Raw genomic sequence first — 18,760 nt, forward strand, 5'->3', positions numbered from 1 at the left:
CCCATCTCATGTTTAAACAATGTTCTTAAAACAGCATTTACAGAATAGCTAAGCAAGGATCATGGAATTTTTTTTTTTTTTTTTTTTTTTTTTTTGACAGGCAGAGTGGATAAGTGAGAGAGAGAGACAGAGAGAAAGGTCTTCCTTTTTGCCGTTGGTTCACCCTCCAATGGCCGCTGCAGCCAGCGCATCGCACTGATCCGAAGCCAGGAGCCAGGTGCTTCCCCCGGTCTCCCATGCAGGTGCAGGGCCCAAACACTTGGGCCATCCTCCACTGCACTCCCGGGCCATAGCAGAGAGCTGGCCTGGAAGAGGGGCAACCGGGATAGAATCCAGCGCCCCAACCGGGACTAGAACCCTGTGTGCCGGCGCCGCAAGGCGGAGGATTAGCCTGTTAAGCCACGGCGCCGGCCTGCTAAGCAAGGATCATAAAAACTCTCTTCCTCCATAAAAGCAATGAAAACATAGGAAAAAATATTTAAAAAAAAACTTTTTCAGAACTCTGGAAAGTGAACAAAAGTTTGCAATATTATAAGGAGCATTTATTTTTAAAAAGCACCTGAAGATCAGTAAAAACAAAAGTTGTATGGCGTTTTTAACTTTCCTTATTCCCATCCCCCTTGCTGCAGCTCTGCAATAGCCTTAAAAATCAACAAATGTACAACTAAGGTAGCTGTGGAAGCCATCAGCCTGCAGCCACTGTAGATAGAGGAGACAGAACAGATTTAGAGCTCCCTAAAAGTCCCATCTTCAAATAGCTTTTTTTTTTTTTTAAGGTAGAGTTATTCAGAGAGAGAGAGAGAGAGAGATCTTCCATCTGCTGGTTCATTCTCCAGATGGCCACAATGGCCAGGGCTGGGCCAGGCCAAAGCCAGGAGCTTCTTTCAGGTTTCCCATGGAGGTGGCAGGGGCCCAGGGACTTAGGTCATCTTTCACTGCTTTCCCAGGCCATTACCAGGGAGCTGGATCAGAAAGGGAATAGCCGAGACTCGAATCTACACCCATATGGATTCTGGCATCACAGGCGGCAGCTTAACCTGCTGTGTCACAGCACCAGCTCTTCAAATAGCTTTAAGGAAGCTCCTTGAAGAGCTCCATGCTCAGGCTTGTTTTATTTGGCTTCAATTTCTCCAAGAGATTTCTCCAAGAAATTTCTCCAAGAGAGCAGCCCTGTCTCTAAGGCATTTGATGGTAACAGTCAGCAGTAATTAGTAAACATGATAGCTATCAGGGTTAGCAAACCCAGTGGGGGATAATAAACTCCTAATCAAAACACTTAAAGAAAAATGGATCCCAGTGATTCTGCATGCCCTACTTCTTTGCCTCAGTCTCTTCCAATTCAAAGGCTACCTCTGGGGGTTGGCCTCTGGCATAGCAGGTAAAGCTGACGCCTCCGGTGCTAGCATCCCATATGGACACCAATTCGAGTCCTGGCTACCTCACTTCTGATCCAGCTCTCTGCTGTGGCCTGGGAAAGCAGTAGAAGATGGCCCAAGTCCTTGGGCCCCTGCACCACGTGGGAAACCTGGAAGAAGCTCCTGACTCCTGGCTTCAGATCAGCACAGCTCAGCAATTTCAGCCATCTGGGGAGTGGACCAGTGGATGGAAGACCTCTCTCTGCCTCTGCTTCTCTGTAACTCTGCCTTTCAAATAAATAAAATAAATCTTAAAAAAAAGAAAAAGGCTACCTATGGCCACTGTGTTTGATTTGCAGAGCTTGGCTCCTGTGCCATGCCTTAGATGCAGGGGACACTGGAACAGAGAGTCTGGCATTTTCAGTTCTTGTCATGGGAAGCCGGCCCTGCTCATCAGATGGAGACCTCTCTAGACACGAAAAAACAGGTCCTAAAGCTCATCAATTCAAACCACCACCATGATTGCTGTCCCATCCCTTACTCTCTCCAAGGCTCCAATCAGAAAGTAGCACCAAGGAGAGGGAGAGGTTGATTACCCTCACAAATACATATTGTTGTTGTTAATAAAAAATGTTTTTAACAAAAAAGGAAAATGGGAAAGGACATGTCTATGGGGAGATTCTGAAAGCTTCTAAATATTTCTTGTAACCTACAAGACTGTTCACTGCAGTGTTCCACAGGTGGCCAGAAAAGATCTGAAAAGATTAATCTCTCACTTCCAACATAGTCTGAGGCTCTTCTTAAGGAAGAAGCAAAGTTAGCTAAGATGTTAACTGCCTATGGTAGCACTAAGCGCACACACAGCCCCTCAGAAAGAGTGGGAACTAAACTCACTCAAGGGAAGTTCAGAAACTACCCACTCATTAGCTGCCCACTAAGTTACCTGAGCAGAGGATTCAGCAACTACACACAAGGACAGACTTTACAAAATAATCCCAGGAGCATCAATACAAACAAAACAAGAAAAGTAAACAGAAAAAAACAAGCAAGCAAGCAAACAAGAAATCCAGGAGGTGGGGAGAGAGGGAAGAAAAATCTTATTTCTAGAATTGTCACAGTCTGTATTTTTAAATATCCAGTTTTCAACAAGACACACAAAACAGAAAGCATGGTGTTTACACAGGAAAAACACAACTGTTCCCAAATCAACTATTGTAGTAAGCTCAAGAACTGAATTTCATAATGCTGAAAGAGTCAATTCGTCAAGAAGATACAGGTATATGAAAAGAAAAAAAAAAAAAACAGATTAACTCAAGAATAACATTCAGAGTTGTGGGGTTTTTAAAAAATATTTATTTATTTGAAAGTAGGGGTTTCAGAGAGCGAGGGAGAGACAGAGAGATCTTCTACCTGCTGGTCCACTCCCCAGATGGCAGCAGCAGCCAGAGCCGGGCCAGGCCAAACCCAGGAGCTTGGGACCCTGCACTCAAGTGGGAGACTGAGGAAAAAGCTGGCTTCAGCCTGGCCCAGCCCTTGGCCGTTGTGGCCATTTGAGGGGTAAACCAGCAGAAGGAATACTCCTCCTTTCCCCACTCCTCCTCCCCCTTCTCTGTAACTCTGCCTTTCAAATACATAAACTAAATCCTAAAAACAAACAAACAAAAAAAGCAATTGACAAAATCCAACATCCTTGGCTGGCGCCGCGGCTCAACAGGCTAATCCTCTGCCTTGCGGCACCGGCACACGGGTTCTAGTCCTGGTCGGGGCACCGGATTCTGTCCCAGTTGCCCCTCTTCCAGGCCAGCTCTCTGCCATGGCCAGGGAGTGCAGTGGAGGATGGCCCAAGTGCTTGGGCCCTGCACCCGCATGGGAGACCAGGAGAAGCACCTGGCTCCCGCCTTCGGATCAGCGCGGTGTGCCGGCCACAGCACGTTGGCCGCGGTGGCCATTGGAGGGTGAACCAACGGCAAAAGGAAGACCTTTCTGTCTCTCTCCCTCACTGTACACTCTGCCTGTCAAAAAAAAAAAAAAAAAAAAAATCCAACATCCTTTCATGATAAAAAAAAAAAAAAACTCAAAAACTCAAATTAGGAATAGAAAGAAGTATCTCCAGTCTGATAAAGTACATCTATTAAAAAAAAGCTCACTTTATACTTAATGATGTTGAACATGTTAATGTTTTCTTCTTAAGACCAAAACCAAGACAAAATGTCCTCTCTCATCACTACTGCTCAGTGTTTCACTAGAAGTTCTTGCTAGGACGATTAAATAAGAAAAAATAAAGAAAACATACAGAAATTGGAAAGGAAAAAGCAGACGACATGATCTTTTACATAGAAAATAAGAATATACAAAAACAGCCCTAGAACTAATAAACAAGTGCAATATACAAGATCAAATCATAGAATAAACTGAATTTTTATACACTGGCAATGAACAACTTGTAAATGAAATTGAGAAAACAAATTTCCAATAGCATGAAAAAATAAAAATACTTAGGAACTTAACAAAAAGTGCAGAACTAACTATACTCTAAAAGTTAAAAAACACTGTAAGAAATATTACAAGATCTAAATAAATGGGAAAGAAATCCCATGTTCTTGGACCAGAAGGCAATATTATAAAGATGGCTATACTGCCCAAATTTGTCAATAGGTTCAACAGCATCCCTATCAGAATCCCTTGTAGAAACTGACAAAGCTAACCCTAAAACTTTGACAGAACTGCAAGCTATTCAAAACCACCTTGAAAAAGAACAAATGCTTGCATTCCAGATCAGAGTACCTAGGTTCAAGTCCTGGCTCTGCTCTTGATTCCAACTGCTTCCTAATGTGCACCCTAGGAGCCAGCAGATGATGATGGCTCAAACCCTTGGGTCCTTACTAGCCACAGAGGAGAACTGGATGGAGTTTCAGGCTCTCCGTCTATTTCTCCCTGTCTCTATGCCTCTAAAATAAAATTAAAAATAATTATAAAAAGAAATTCCATTGAGTAGAACAGAAATTCTTCTATTTGTGGTCATTTGACTTTCAACAAGAGTGTCCAGAACAGTGTCTGGACAACGTAGTGGGTGGAAGAATATTCTGTTAAACAATTGGTGTTGGAACAACTAGATATCCACACTCAAAATAATAAAGTTGGGGCCAGAATTGCAGAATAGCAGGTAAAGCTGTCACCTGTGAGGATGAAGCTCCTGGCTTTGGCTTAGCCCGGTCCTAGCCATTGCGGCCATCTGGGAAGTAAACCAGCAGATGGAAGATCTCTTCCCTCTCCCCTCTCTCTCTCCCTCTCTTCCTTTCTCTCTATAACTCCTTCAATAAATAAATCTTAAAAACATAGTGAAGCTGGGGCCGGCACTGTGGCACAGTGGGTTAAAACCCTGGTCTGAAGCATCTCATATGGGCACCAGTTATAGTCCTGGCTGCTCCTCTTCCCATTGAGCTCTTTGCTGTGGCCTGAGAATGCAGTAGAAGATGGATCAATGGCCAGTGCCATGGCTCAATAGGCTAATCCTCCACCTGTGGTGCCGGCACACCTGTCCCAGTTGCTCCTCTTCCAGGCCAGCTCTCTGCTATGGCCAGGGAAGGCAGTGGAGGATGGCCCAAGTCCCTGGGCCCTGCACCCCATGGGAGACCAGGAGAAGCACCTGGCTCCTGCCTTCGGATCAGCGCGGTGCACTGGCCGCAGCGCGCCGGCCGCGGCAGCCATTGGAGGGTGAACCAACGGCAAAGGAAGACCTTTCTCTCTGTCATTCTCTCTCTCTCTCTCACTGTCCACTCAGCCTGTCAAAAATAAATAAATAAAATAAAATAATAAAAAAAAAAGAAGATGGACCAAGGCCTTGGGCCCCTGCACCCACATGGGAGACCCAAAAGAAGCTCCTGGTTTCTGGTTTCGGATTGGCGCAGCTCTGCCTGTTGCGGCCATCAGGGGAGTGAACCAATGGATGGAAGACCTCTCTCTATCTCTACCTCTCTCTGTAACTCGGTCTTTCAAATAAATAAAATAATAATAAATTAAATAAGTAAATAAATAAAGTACCAACTCATGGATAACATCGATCTCTTTAAAAAAAGAAAAGAAAGAAAAGAAAAACATAATGAAGTTGAACCCCTGCTCACACCACACACACACACACACACACAGATGGATCAGAGACCTGAACTTAAGGGCTAAAACTATTTGCCTACCATAGTCATTAGAAGGCATAAGTACACTCCCTCAAACTCCAGTCAACCTCCTTCACTGGCCTTTGATTCTTTTCCTATTTACAACATATTTATAAACTTATAATGGGCAAGCCGGTGCCGCGGCTCACTAGGCTAATCCTCCGCCTTGCGGCGCCGGCACACAGGGTTCTAGTCCCGGTCGGGGCGCCGGATTCTGTCCCGGTTGCCCCTCTTCCAGGCCAGCTCTCTGCTGTGGCCAGGGGAGTGCAGTGGAGGATGGCCCAAGTGCTTGGGCCCTGCACCCCATGGGAGACCAGGAGAAGCACCTGGCTCCTGCCATCGGATCAGCGTGGTGTGCCGGCCGCAGCGCGCCAGCTGCGGCGGCCATTGGAGGGTGAACCAACGGCAAAGGAAGACTTTTCTCTCTGTCTCTCTCTCTCACTGTCCACTCTGCCTGTCAAAAAAAAAAAAAACTTATAATGGGCAACATAGCATGGTCCTACATGCCACGTATCATATAATGTAACAAGGATGGCTGTAAATCAAACAGAAATTATCAACTGTTGATAAGGATGTGGAGAAGCCAGAGTCCTATATGTTGTTGGTGAGAATATGAAGTAGTACAGATTCCTTGGAAAAGTATGGAAATTCTACAAAAGTTAAAATAGAGTTATCATATACTCAAGCAATTCCATTCCTAGATATATATTCAAGAGAACTGAAAACACATAGCTATACAAAAATTATATATATGAATATTAATATAATTATTAATAACATCAAAAATGAGTGGATAGACAAAACATAGAATATCAATTCCATTGAATAATAATACACAGCCATAAAAGCAATGAAGTACTGATATACGCTACAACACGGGTGAACCTTGAAAACAATAGAGTAAGTTTAAGAAATCAGATAAGGCCGGCGCCGTGGCTTAACAGGCTAATCCTCCGCCTTGCGGCGCTGGCACACAGGGTTCTAGTCCCGGTCAGGGCGCCGGATTCTATCCCGGTTGCCCCTCTTCCAGGCCAGCTCTCTGCTATGGCCCGGGAAGGCAGTGGAGGATGGCCCAAGTGCTTGGGCCCTGCACCCGCATGGGAGACCAGGAGAAGCACCTGGCTCCTGGCTTCGGATCAGCGAGATGCGCTGGCCGCAGCGGCCATTGGAGGGTGAACCAACGGCAAAAAGGAAGACCTTTCTCTCTGTCTCTCTCTCTCTCTCACTATCCACTCTGCCTGTCAAAAAAAAAAATAAATAAATAAATTTAAGCTTTGAAAAAAAAAAAAAATCAGATAAAAGACGATGAGTTGCATGATTCGATTTATGTATGTCCAAAAAAGGCAAATCCATAGAGAATAGATCTATAGTGGCTTTAGGGAGAGGAAGATTGGTGACTGATAACACTAAAATGGGGTTTCTTTATACAGTGACGAAACTGCTAAAATTAAGTAGTTGCAATGGTTGCATATCTAGGTGAATATTCTAAAAGCTACTGAAATATATACTTTCAAAGAAATTTATTTTTGTACATATCTCAATAAGTTTTTGAATCTACTTGAGAAAACCAACCATGGAGTCATCATTGACACCAACTTGTTTCTATCGGAAACAACTGTGGTTTTCATAACTTGTGTGATAGTGGGCTCATTTGTTTTTTTTAAAGGTTTATTTATTTATTTGAGACTAGAGTTATACAGAAAGAGGGAAAGACAGAGAGAGGTCTTCCATCCCCTGGTTCATTCAACAAATAGCTGCAACAGCTGGACCAGGGCCAGGCCCAAGCCAGGAGCTTCTTCTGGCTCTCCCATGTAGCTGCAGGGGCCCAAGTATGTGGAGCATGTCCTGCTGTTTTCCCAGGTTCATTAGCAGGAAGCTGGATCAGAAGTGGAGCAGCCAAAACCCAAACCAGGGACCATTTGGGAGGCCGGCATCACAGGCAGAAGCTTAACCACAGCGCCGGCCCCAGAGCTCCTTGTTTCTGTGACATCTGAACTTTGCCTGGAAGGTGTCAAATAGGCATAAGGATTGAGTTCCAGTAGGAGTTTCCATACTGCAGTCTGTGAAGAAGACCTAACTGACTTTTACTAGAATCGTTTCACAAGTCAATTTTCTTACAGAGTTAACATCAGGGACTTACCCTGTCTAGTGCCTTCTGGTTGTGAATTCTGGTTAACTTTTAAAAGTTGTCCCTTTCAGCTCCATTCTCATCATCCCCCTGAGCACATTTTCCTTTAGGATTGCTGAGCCCCAGTGATTCTCTGAATCACAATCCATGTAAATAGTAATAAATGTTACCTCCGTTTGTTAAAAAAAAAAAAAAAAAAAAAAAAAACTTTTTAAAAACAAGTTTATAAAAGGAGAATTGACAAAAATAATCACCTATCTCTGTGAGGGTACCTCACAAAGTTCAAGAAAAAAAATGGAATTAAAAGGTGAGTTTAGGGGCCAATATTGTGGGAAGTCTGCATGCCCTATCACAGTGCCAGAGATGGAGTCCCGCCTCTGCTTTCCAGCTAGCTTCCTACCAATGCGCCTGAGAGGCAACAGATGATGGCCCAACTACGTGGGTTCCTGCCAGACATGAGGGAGAGCTGGATGGGGTTCCCAGCCCCTGGCTTCAGCCTGGCCCAGCCCCAGTTGTTTGCACGCATTTGGAGAGTGAACCCTCTGTCATTCTGCCTTTCAAATAAATAAGGAAATAAATGTTTTTTCAAAAAATAAAAAGTTTAAATTTTGGTGCAAAAATTTCTGAAGTCTCTGGCATAGTTTTTTCATAATATACCTTTTCCATAAACTTTCAAAGGACCCCTTATATATGGATTTTATCAATTGTATGTCAATACTAAAAATTTCATTGGGAATCCATTCTTATTCAGAGGGCCAAAATCTCTCCTCCAAGACATTCTTATATTAAAAGAAAAGCCCAGGAGTGGATGAAAGGGAATGAATTCTTCTATCCTCAAAGCCAAGTAGAATTTACCCCATTAACGGCCTTTGTCATCAATCTGACCACCTGCTGCCCAGCTTCATGGGAACAGTAGATTTTTCACCAGAAATATAGTCCGTGGAGAAGGCCATCTTCCTTTCTCTGTGACCGTGACACAGTGACCTCCTGCCTTCCCTCCACTACAGTCTTGCTGTTATTTATTTATTTATTTATTTTTGTGCAGAGGGGAAGGTGTGGAGTTTCAGCCCTCATCATTCAGAAAACATCACCTCCCCCACCACCATTCCTCACTCTTATTCCAGCCTCACCCTCTGGGCAGCGGTGATGAGTCCTGCCACTGGGCACTTCACGTGGGATTGCTCAGAGTCTAAGAGAAATGCCATTGAAAATGATGATACCCAAAGCAGAGGACACAGCCCACAGAACGAGGGTAGAGGGGTCAGGATAGCGATGGGTTTCATGACATAGACAGATAAATAACTCTGGAGTTCAGAAGGGCAAATGCAAGCCCACAGGGTTCAAAGGGTAAATGTAAAAGAACTGCTCAGTTGTACCTGTGTGCTTGCTTCACACAAAGCGTCCTCCACAAAGCCTTTCCCACCACACTGCCTGGACTGAACATGGCACACCTTCTTATGAGCCCTCTAATTTTATATCCTAACCTTTGTCCTCCTGATGCCTACAAAGTAAACCAAACAGACAAATGTTGACTCGGAGATTACATTTTTATACACGAGGAGGTATGACTTACCACTCTCTTTTCCCTGAAATCAATGCCCACGGTCGTGATGAATTTGGAATTAAATTTTCCATCTGTGTACTGGTAAAGCACACTGGTCTTTCCTACACCAGAGTCTCCCAAAGCTAAAAACTTGATGAGGTAATCATAGTCTCCATCAGACATAATGAAGGATCAGTGGTTCACCTGCAAAAGACAAACAAATGTGTGGTTTGCAAAATCCATCTGAAAATTTTAAAGTTATCCATTCATAGGGTTACAACTTATATTCAATTCAGTAAGTACTTCTATCTAACATCTATATTTCTAGGGGTTCTTTGAAAAGGAGGTTACATATTGTTCATTGCCCCTGAGGACCTTATTATTTATTAGAGAGATGTCAATACTATAGTAAATAAGAGTTTAGTCTTTTTTAAAAAAAAATTATTTATTTATTTGAGAGGCAGAATTAGAGAGAGAGAGAGAGAGAGAGAGAGAGAGGTCTTCCATCCACTGGTTCATTCCCCAAATGGCCATAATGGCCAGATCAGAGCCAGGCCCAAGCCAGGACTTTTTTCTGGGTCTCCCACATGGGTAGAGGGGCCCAAGGATTTGGGCCATCTTCTACTGCTTTCCCAGGCCACCAGCAGAGAGCTGGATTGGAAGAGGAGCAGCTGGGATTCGAACTGATCCATTTGGGATGCCAGCACTGCAGGGGAAGGCTTAGGCCGCTACACCACAGAGCTGGCCCCAAGAGTTTAGTTTTTTTTTTTTTTTTAACATTTTATTTATTATTTATCTGAGAGGCAAAGTTACAGACAGAGATGGAGAGACAGAAAGAGAGGTCTTCCATCCACTGGTTCACTCCCCAAATGGCCGCAATGGCCGCAATGGCCGGAGCTGAGCCGATCTGAAGCCAGGAGCTTCTTACAGGTCGCCTGCACAGGTACACAGGTGGAAGCACTTGGACCATCTGCTGCTTTGCCAGGCCATCACAAGGAGCTGGATAGGAAGAGGAGCAGCTGGGGCTCAAACTGGTGCTCATATGGGATGCCGGCACTGCAGGCTAAGGCTTAGCCTACCACACCAGAGCACCAGCCCCAAGAATTTAGTCTTAATTTAGCATACATTATTCTAGTATTGAGACAAAAATTCCAACAATGGTAGTCAATAAGAAGATAATATAATAATTAAGTCATACCTCCCAACCATATAGAATAAAAGCAAATAAAACAAAGGAAGAAGAAGAAGGCTAAGAAACAGTAGTAATTCTTACAGTGGAAGTGGTTCTGCTTGCCCCTCCTTTTTCAGAGTCACGCTGGAGCCTTGGCTTTTCTCTTTATACTTGCACATCTAGGCAGCTCCATTGATCCTATTCACCTTCCTGCATAACTGTAGTTCCTTCAAAGACATGGCTAACTGAAATGTAAAATCTGGCTTGTGACCTCCTTACACATGATTAATGTGCACTAGATTCTAGATCAGACTTCTCTGGAGTACCACCGCTACCTTGGGAACTGACTTTTAGATTTGCTCAGAGACCATAATTCCATCACTAAGGGCTCACACACCTACACTTACTGTAGTATAAGTAATAAGAATCATTTTGATAATCTTAACCAAAACATTTAAAGATCAACCAAAAGAAGAAAAACCTTAAAGAACCTTAAAGAAGAAAAAAGTTTTTTTTTTAACCAGCAATACCTAACCATGGTGATTTTTGTCCTTTGCAGTTGGTCCTTTTCATGATTTGTTTTTATGCTCTAAATAGATTCAGAAGCCAATAAGCTCCCTCTGAAAATCAGGAAAATAACCAGCTCTCCTATAACCACTAACAACTCCACCTGCCCATTCATATACATGTGTTCACCTAGCCACACACACAGACCAGGTGCCCTGCGCTAGAAGCTGCTGGGTTTCACATTGTCCTTTCCACGCAACCCCATATCCAGAAACTGCTGTGATACTCAAGGCTTCCTATGGAATCACCATAAAAATAGTACAAAACTCAGGAAAGGACTGCCTGGCTGTCAGGATCGCCTCCTCCACCTCCTCCTCAAGTTGGTGACTCACCTTATGCTCGAAAGTCCTGAGTGCTGGGCACCAAGAGGCCTGCAGTGCACTTCCTCAGAATGCCTCGGTGCAGGTCTGCACCTCACACTGTACGCAGGGCCGGCCGTCGATGAGGGCAGAGCCTCGACAAACATTCCTAATTCTATTTGCACACTATAAAGAGTGACACTTCACAAATGATGGCTTGCCTGTGATAATTAGCAGGTGTAGGTCACCACTATCAATGATACATAGTCAGAACCCAACATACAATGGTTCACTTAACGATTTTTCAACTTTACCATGATGCAAGAGTGATACGCATTCAGGAGAAATTGTACTTCCAATTTTGACTTTTGATCTTCCAGGCTAACAATAAGTAGTATGATACTCTCCAAAAAAGCCATGCATGTAGGGAGCCACAGCTTCCCAGTTAGCCTCAAAATCACGAAGGTAAACAACCAGCACTCTACAGTAGTGTACTGCATGGCTAAGCTATCATGCTTGGCAGGTTAGGTGCATAAATCATATTTTTATGATATTTACAACTTGCAGTGGATTTAATCAGGAAGTAATTCCATCAGAAGTTGAAGAGCATTTGTGTAACCCAATTCCTCTCCAGAAGATAATCATACGGGTATAGATGTTCTAGCATGTCGTGTCACAGCACCTCATCTGACTCCAAGTTACTCAGAAATAAGAACTAAAACATGAAAAAGCAGGCCCAGGTAATGCTTAATCATTTGGGAGAAGGGGCACCCCCTCAAATATAATGAGGAAACAGAAAGCGACTCCAATTCTGCAATGAGAATGGTGCAAGAAGACACTGTGGCTACCCTATTTCCCCTTCACTTGTTATTGTAAAAATAAAATCATTTCTGTAACCATGTTTTTATCGTTTAAAGTACAGCAGAAAATGCTGTAACCAACTCTACAAATGATCTTCATGAGTTCTGTTTTCTACTCACAATAGTGATATTTCCCATGCTATCATAACAGAAATGATAGTAATATTTCCCATGCTATCATAATGGAAATGCTAACCAACTAAATACCACAAACTGCGGGTACAGATATCACCATCAACGTCAGTCATAGCTTCCACTTTTCACACTGCACCTTTAAGACAATTATCTGCTTTCCTGATCTGAAAATAAATGCTCAGGGCTTTTACTCTCTGGGTTTGATTTCCTAAAGGATAAAGCAGAGGCCTGAGATGTTAACTGATTTGCAGTCTAGAACCTAGATCTCCTAACTCAAAGTCCAATGTCTATTCAACTTCCGAGCTTTGTGTCTACTACTTATTCCTTTTTTGTTTTTGTTTTTTCTAATGCATAGTGTACTTAAAAGTGACTACTGGCATAATCTTATAAGGTAGCCTAATTGGAAACACATGAGGTTAAGTAGAATTTGGTTCAAATCCCAAGTTTCCCATACATCACCTACTTGAATGTCTCTGAGCCAGGTTTCCATTCTATGGAAAGGAAGATAAAATATACTACCTCACATCATTCTTTGGAAGAGTGAAGGACATGCAGTATGTACAGAGCCTAGCACAAAGCCATACAGAGAAACAGACAGAGATCTTCCATCCGCTGATTCACTCCCTAAAGGTTCATAACAGTTAGGGCTGGGCCATGACAAATTCAGGAGCCCGGAACTCAATCCGGGTCTCCTACATGGGTGGCAGTACTTGAGTCATCACTTGCTGCCACCCAGGGTGTGCGTTAGCAGAAAGCTGGATCAGAAGCAGAGCTGAGTTGCAAAGCCAGGCACTTGGAGATGGGATATAGGCATCCCAAGCAGTATCAGAATCCCCGCACCAGGGACCGGCATTGCGGCGTAGTGGGTCAAGATGCAATCTGTAATACTGGCATCCCATGTGGTTCATGGTTCATATCCCAGCTGTTCCACTTCAGACCCAGCTCCCTGGCAATGGCCTGGGAAAAGCAGTGGAAGATGCCCAAGTGTTTGAGTGTTTGTGTCCCTGCCACTCATGTGGAAGACCTGGAAGAAGCTCCTGGCTCCTGGCTTTGACTCAGCCCAGCCCTGGCCATTGCAGTCATCTGGGGAGTGAACCAGCAGATGGAAGACCGACCTCTCTTTCTCTCTCTCTCTCTCTCCTTCTGTGTTACTCTTTCAAATAAATAAATAAGTCTCAAAAAAGAAAAAAAGAATCTCTGCACCAAAAGCTTATCCCTGGAATAATTTCCAAAATGGGCTCTGCCCAGTTCAAAATGTATCTTTCTTGCACAAAATATTGCTGACTGGCTCTGAGTAGTTTGTTGAGTCAACACAGATCACTTTCTAATTCTGATCTTATTTTGGCTGGTTCTAACCACTTGCAATTCCTTTTACATAGATACATCTATTTCCAAAGTGTCCTGATTAACTTAAATAGGTTGCAATCCATAGAAAACACTCCAATTCACTTTTGCAAGCTCATGCATATTGAAAAGGATCTGGTTCGTACTAGTTTAAAATGAGTTAAAACAGTTGCATGAAAAGAGATTCTACCTACAGAATTATTTCTGAAAGATTTAAAATCACTTTCTCCAAAACCAGATGTAGCTAACCAAAATGTAGATAAGCCATATTTCAATAGCTTTAATTAATTCAGACTGGTTTTAGTCACCTCAGATAGGTTCTGACTTGGACAAGCGGTTAACTGGCTCAAAGATATTTTGATTGATTCAGAGTATAATTTCTGAATCCAGTTGGTGCTGATTAATTAACTCTACTACCAGTTGAGTCACACTTGCTCCAATTTCACCAAACTGCTTGTAATGAGGTGAAGTCATATATAAAGTAGTTTTTGCTGGTTTATACTGGTGTAATCCAGTTTGAAAGAGTCTGAACTGATCAGTTATTTATTTGACCTAGCATTTAAGACTTTGAGATGCCCCTATTCCACACTGGAGTACCTGGGATTGAGTCCTAACTCTATGCCTAGTTCAAGCTTCCTGCTAATGCATATTAAGGTAACAGTAATGTCCCAAGTAGTTGGGTCCCTGCCTCCCATGTAGGAGACGTGGATTGAATTTCTGGTTCCTGGTATTGGCCTGGCCCACCCCAGTAGTTGCAGGCATTTGGGGAAGGAACCAGCAGATGGGAACTCTCTTTCTGTCTCTGAAATTAATTAATTTTTAAAATAATCAGAACTATCTTATTTTTAAAGGATTTGATTATTTATTTGAAAGGCAGAATTAAAGAGCGGTAGAGAGGTCTTGCATCCACTAGTTCACTCCCCAAATGGCCACAACAGCTGGAGCTGCTTTCCCAAGCACATTAGCAGGGAGCTGGATGGGAAGTGGAACAGCTAAGACTTGAACTGGCAGCCACATGGGATGCGGGCACTGCAGATAGCTGCTTTTACCCACTATGCCACAGCACCGGCATATAATCAGAACTATTTCAAACTGATTTCAGATGTCAAAAATTCTTCAAGAGTATACATGTAAAATGACAATCAGAAGCACCAAAAACAATACTTATGCAAAGCACTAAACTTCACGCATCTATATATTATCTCCATTCTAGACATTCTATGCCCAAAATTTACCTCCATCAGAGTGTGTCTGATGTCTACACTGTTGGTGAATGGTGAAGGAGTTGAAGACAGACACTCCAGCAAAGACAATTGTGGTAAACAGAAGGAAAAGGCAAGACAAACAGCACAGACTCCCTTAGCCTAGAATTCACCTCCTATTTTACCTCTGGAATCTGCCAGCAAAACATGATTCCATAATCCAGCAACAAAACAGAGATTTCAACTGGGGGACACTGACTGGATTGCCATGCATTAACAGACATTAGAAACCTAAGAAGTTTCACAGAAATAAATGGATACAGGGGTAGACTGAGTCTCAAAGTGGTGTTAGACTTTGCAAGGTTTGAGCACGGTGTTGATGGTGTTTTTTTTATCTGAGCTTGCAGTCCAACTGGTCAAAACTTGGAGTTAATAACATCTTTCCAACTTTCAGGGGAAAATAATCCTAGCCCATAGCAGACTATACTTCCAACCCCATCCTGTAATCCCATATGTGGCTACAGTTAGGGTTACAAATCACTATTAGGTTGAGACAACTAAACATTATTAAGTCTCAATTAATGATAGGTTTTCACATTTAAAAATGTTTTTGTTGTCTTATTTGTTACTCAAGTCCTGGGTGGTATTCCTTGGGTCTGTCCTCCAGAAAGGAAATACTCCAGTTTTCAAATATGGATACCTAATAATATTAGTGACATTTGGAGCAGAATGGTAACAGTAAAAATACACAGTGGCAGAATTTGGCATTTAGGGCACCCAAACAACATTATGTGCACACCATCTCCTGTATGTGCTCCAGCCTCTCAAAGCTTGGGAAGCCAGGTCTCCAGGGCACCCCTCTAGCTCTGCTTTTATTGAAAAACAGTCCTGAAGCCCAGGGCAAATGCCCATGTATCAAGGGTTTCCTATACATTGGCCCAATAATCCTCATCACAGCCATGGTGACAGATTACGCATACCCACACTCTGTCTCCTCAGAAGGATCTCAGTGCTGTTCCATCACACATCCTACAATGAGGGGGATACGTAACTGAGTCTTGGCCAATCTACCCACATACTGGCATGAGCTCAATTCCAGAGTATTATGGACAGACAAGAAACCATGCAAATTAAAAGCACAGACTCCAGTCATGTAACTTTGGTAAATACATTTAATGTCTAGCACTGAGTTCTTCATTGGTAAAAAATAAGAATGATATCCCACTTTATTAATTCTACTATACCTGTGCTTTCTTATTTCAATTTCTTTAAAATTGGCATTTACATCTTAGTCTTACAACCCAAGATGTGGTGCATTTGCCATTTGCTTTGTTTGTTTGTTTGTTTGTTTGAGAGTCAGAGAAACAGAAAGATTGAGAGGTGAGAGAACTCAGTTACTTCTGCTGTTCTCTCTTCCAGTGTCTGCAATGGCTGGGAATGCCCAAAGCCAGGGGCCAGGAATTCAACCCAGGTCTTCCACAAGAGTGGCAGGAAGCCAATTATTTGAGAACCCATTACTACTTCCCAAGGAGTTGGAATGAGGAATGGGAGCAAAGCACTGAACCCAGGTAATCTGCTGTAGGATTCAGGCATCTTGGACAGTGTTTTAACCACTAGGCCCAGTGCTGCAATTACTACTATAAGTCAAGTGCTACTAAAGATAAAATTGTAGACTGGAAATGCCAGAAATCAATCCTTGCTTCCACAACCAACTTATCTTTGACAAAGGAGATAAAATCAATCCCTGGAGTAAGGACAGTCTCTTCAACAAATGGTGTTAGGAAAACTGGATCTCCACATGCAGAAGTATGAAGCAAGACCCCTACCTTAAACCTTACACAAAAATCCACTCAAAATGGATTAAAGACCTAAACCTAAGACCTGACACCATCAAATTACTAGAGAACACTGGAGAAACCCTGCAAGACATTGGCTTATGCAAAGAGTTCTTGGAAAGACCCCAGAGGCACAGTCAATCAAAGCCAAAATTGACAAATGGGATTACATCAAATTGAGAAGCTTCTGTACTGCAAAGGAAACACTCAGCAAAACGAAGAGGCAACCAACAGAATGGGAAAAAATATTTGCAAACTATGCAACTGATAAAGGATTAATATCCAGAATCTATAAAGAGCCCAAGAAACCCAACAACAACAACATAAACAATCCAGTTAAGAATTAGGCAAAGGACTTAAACAGGCATTTTTCCAAAGAGGAAATCCAAATGGCTGACAGACACATGAAAACATGCTAAGGATCACTAGCCATCAGGGAAATGCAAATCAAAATCACAATGAGGTTTCACCTCACCCCCATTAGAATGGCTGTCATACAGAAATCAACAAACAGCAAATGCTGGCAAGGATGTGGGGAAAAAGGAACCCTCATCCACTGTTGGTGGGAATGTAAACTGGTAAAGCCACTATGGAAGACAGTATGGAGAAACCTCAGAAATCTGAATATATACCTTCTACATGACCCAGCCATTCCACTCCTGGAAATTTACCCAAGGGAAATGAAATCAGCATATCTCTGCACCCCCATGTATACTGCAGCTCAATTCACAATAGCTAAGATATGAAATCAACCCAAATGCTCATTAACTAAAGACTAGATAAAGAAATTATGGGATTTCAAGGAATACTACACAGTGTAAAACAAAAAATGAAACCTGGTCATTTGCAACAAAATGGATGAAACTGGAAAACATCACACTTAGTGAAATAAGTCATTCCCAAAAGGACAAATACCATATTTCTCCCTCACCTGTGATAACAATAGAGCACTTAAAAGGCAATCTGTAGAAGTGAAATTGACACTTTGAGAAGCCCTTGTCTCGACTGCTAAAAGGTTTTTTTTTTTTTTTTTTCCATACTATTTGTTGAACTCTTTACTTAACACAGAGTTATGGGGCCGGCCCCATGGTTCACTTGGTTAATCCTCTGCCTGCGGTGCCGGCATCCTATATGGGCACCAGGTTCTAGTCCTGGCTGCTCCTCTTCCAGTCCAGCTCTCTGCTGTGGCCCGGGAGGGCAGTGGAGGATGGCCCAGGTGCTTCGACCCCTGTACCTACACGGAAGACCAGGAGGAAGCGCCTGGCTCCTGGCTTCAGATCGGCACAGCGCGCCTGGCCATGGCAGCCATTTGGGCAGCCATTTGGGGGGTGAACCAAGAGAAGGGAGACTTTTCTCTCTGTCTATAACTCTATCTGTCAAATAAAATTAATTAATTAAAAATTAAAATAAAATAAAAATAAACAAACACAGTTAATCATATGTGTATAAAGTTAATTGAAAATAGATCTTAGTAAAAATAAGAATGGGAAGAGGAGAGGGAGGAGGAAGCTGGGTGGGAGAGTTGGTGAGAGGGTGGGTATGGTGGGAAGAATCACCATATTCCTAAAGCTGTAATTATGAAATGTATGAAGTCTATATTCCTTAAATAAAAATTTCTGGGGAAAAAAAAAGATAAAGTTGTGTGAAACCGTTTCATTAGCATCTTCTATGGAGATCAAGAATGTACCATCAACACATTTAGATTTGATATAGCACAACAGTAAAGCTGTCTCGGAGAGCTGTTGTGAGGATTGCGTCAATATAAACATAACGAGTGTACAACAGTCCCAGTACACAGTAAGTCCTGCGTAAGTCTGAGCTCCATCAGCAGCATCATTTAGCAATCTAGCTTCTCCAGATCAGTGTGCATGCAACCTTCCTTCCTTCCCACAACTGTGAGAACGCTAAGCCCCTGAACTAAAAAAAATATCAGTGAAATAGAAAATAAGGAGCTGTTCAGAGCACTTCAACCTAAGGCTACATACTTAAACTCTGCATCTGCTTGAGAAACTAGTATCTAAATACCTGAAAGATTTATCTTTTAAACATCAAAAACGGCTCCAAACTGGGGCCATGCGAACGACTTGCTTATTCAGCTTACTTCTATCTCTCCTCCTTCCACAAATATTTTTTCAAAATAGTCTCCACCCTC

At 42.7% G+C, this 18,760-nt stretch overlaps 1 protein-coding gene across 4 annotated transcripts in view; it reads right to left on the reverse strand.

Annotated features, from left to right (window-relative positions):
* RAB27A (RAB27A, member RAS oncogene family) overlaps positions 1-18,760 on the reverse strand; it is a 101,195-nt gene that overhangs the window by 23,377 nt on the left and 59,058 nt on the right. For all 4 annotated transcript variants that reach the window (XM_062205963.1, XM_062205961.1, XM_062205964.1 and 1 more), the window contains one exon: positions 9,226-9,399. In XM_062205963.1, coding sequence (XP_062061947.1) covers positions 9,226-9,378 — 153 coding nt within the window. In that variant the 5' untranslated portion in view covers positions 9,379-9,399. The remainder of the gene's footprint in view (positions 1-9,225; positions 9,400-18,760) is intronic.

This window comes from Lepus europaeus, chromosome 11 (genome assembly GCF_033115175.1).
Source record: "Lepus europaeus isolate LE1 chromosome 11, mLepTim1.pri, whole genome shotgun sequence".
NCBI lineage: Eukaryota > Metazoa > Chordata > Mammalia > Lagomorpha > Leporidae > Lepus > Lepus europaeus.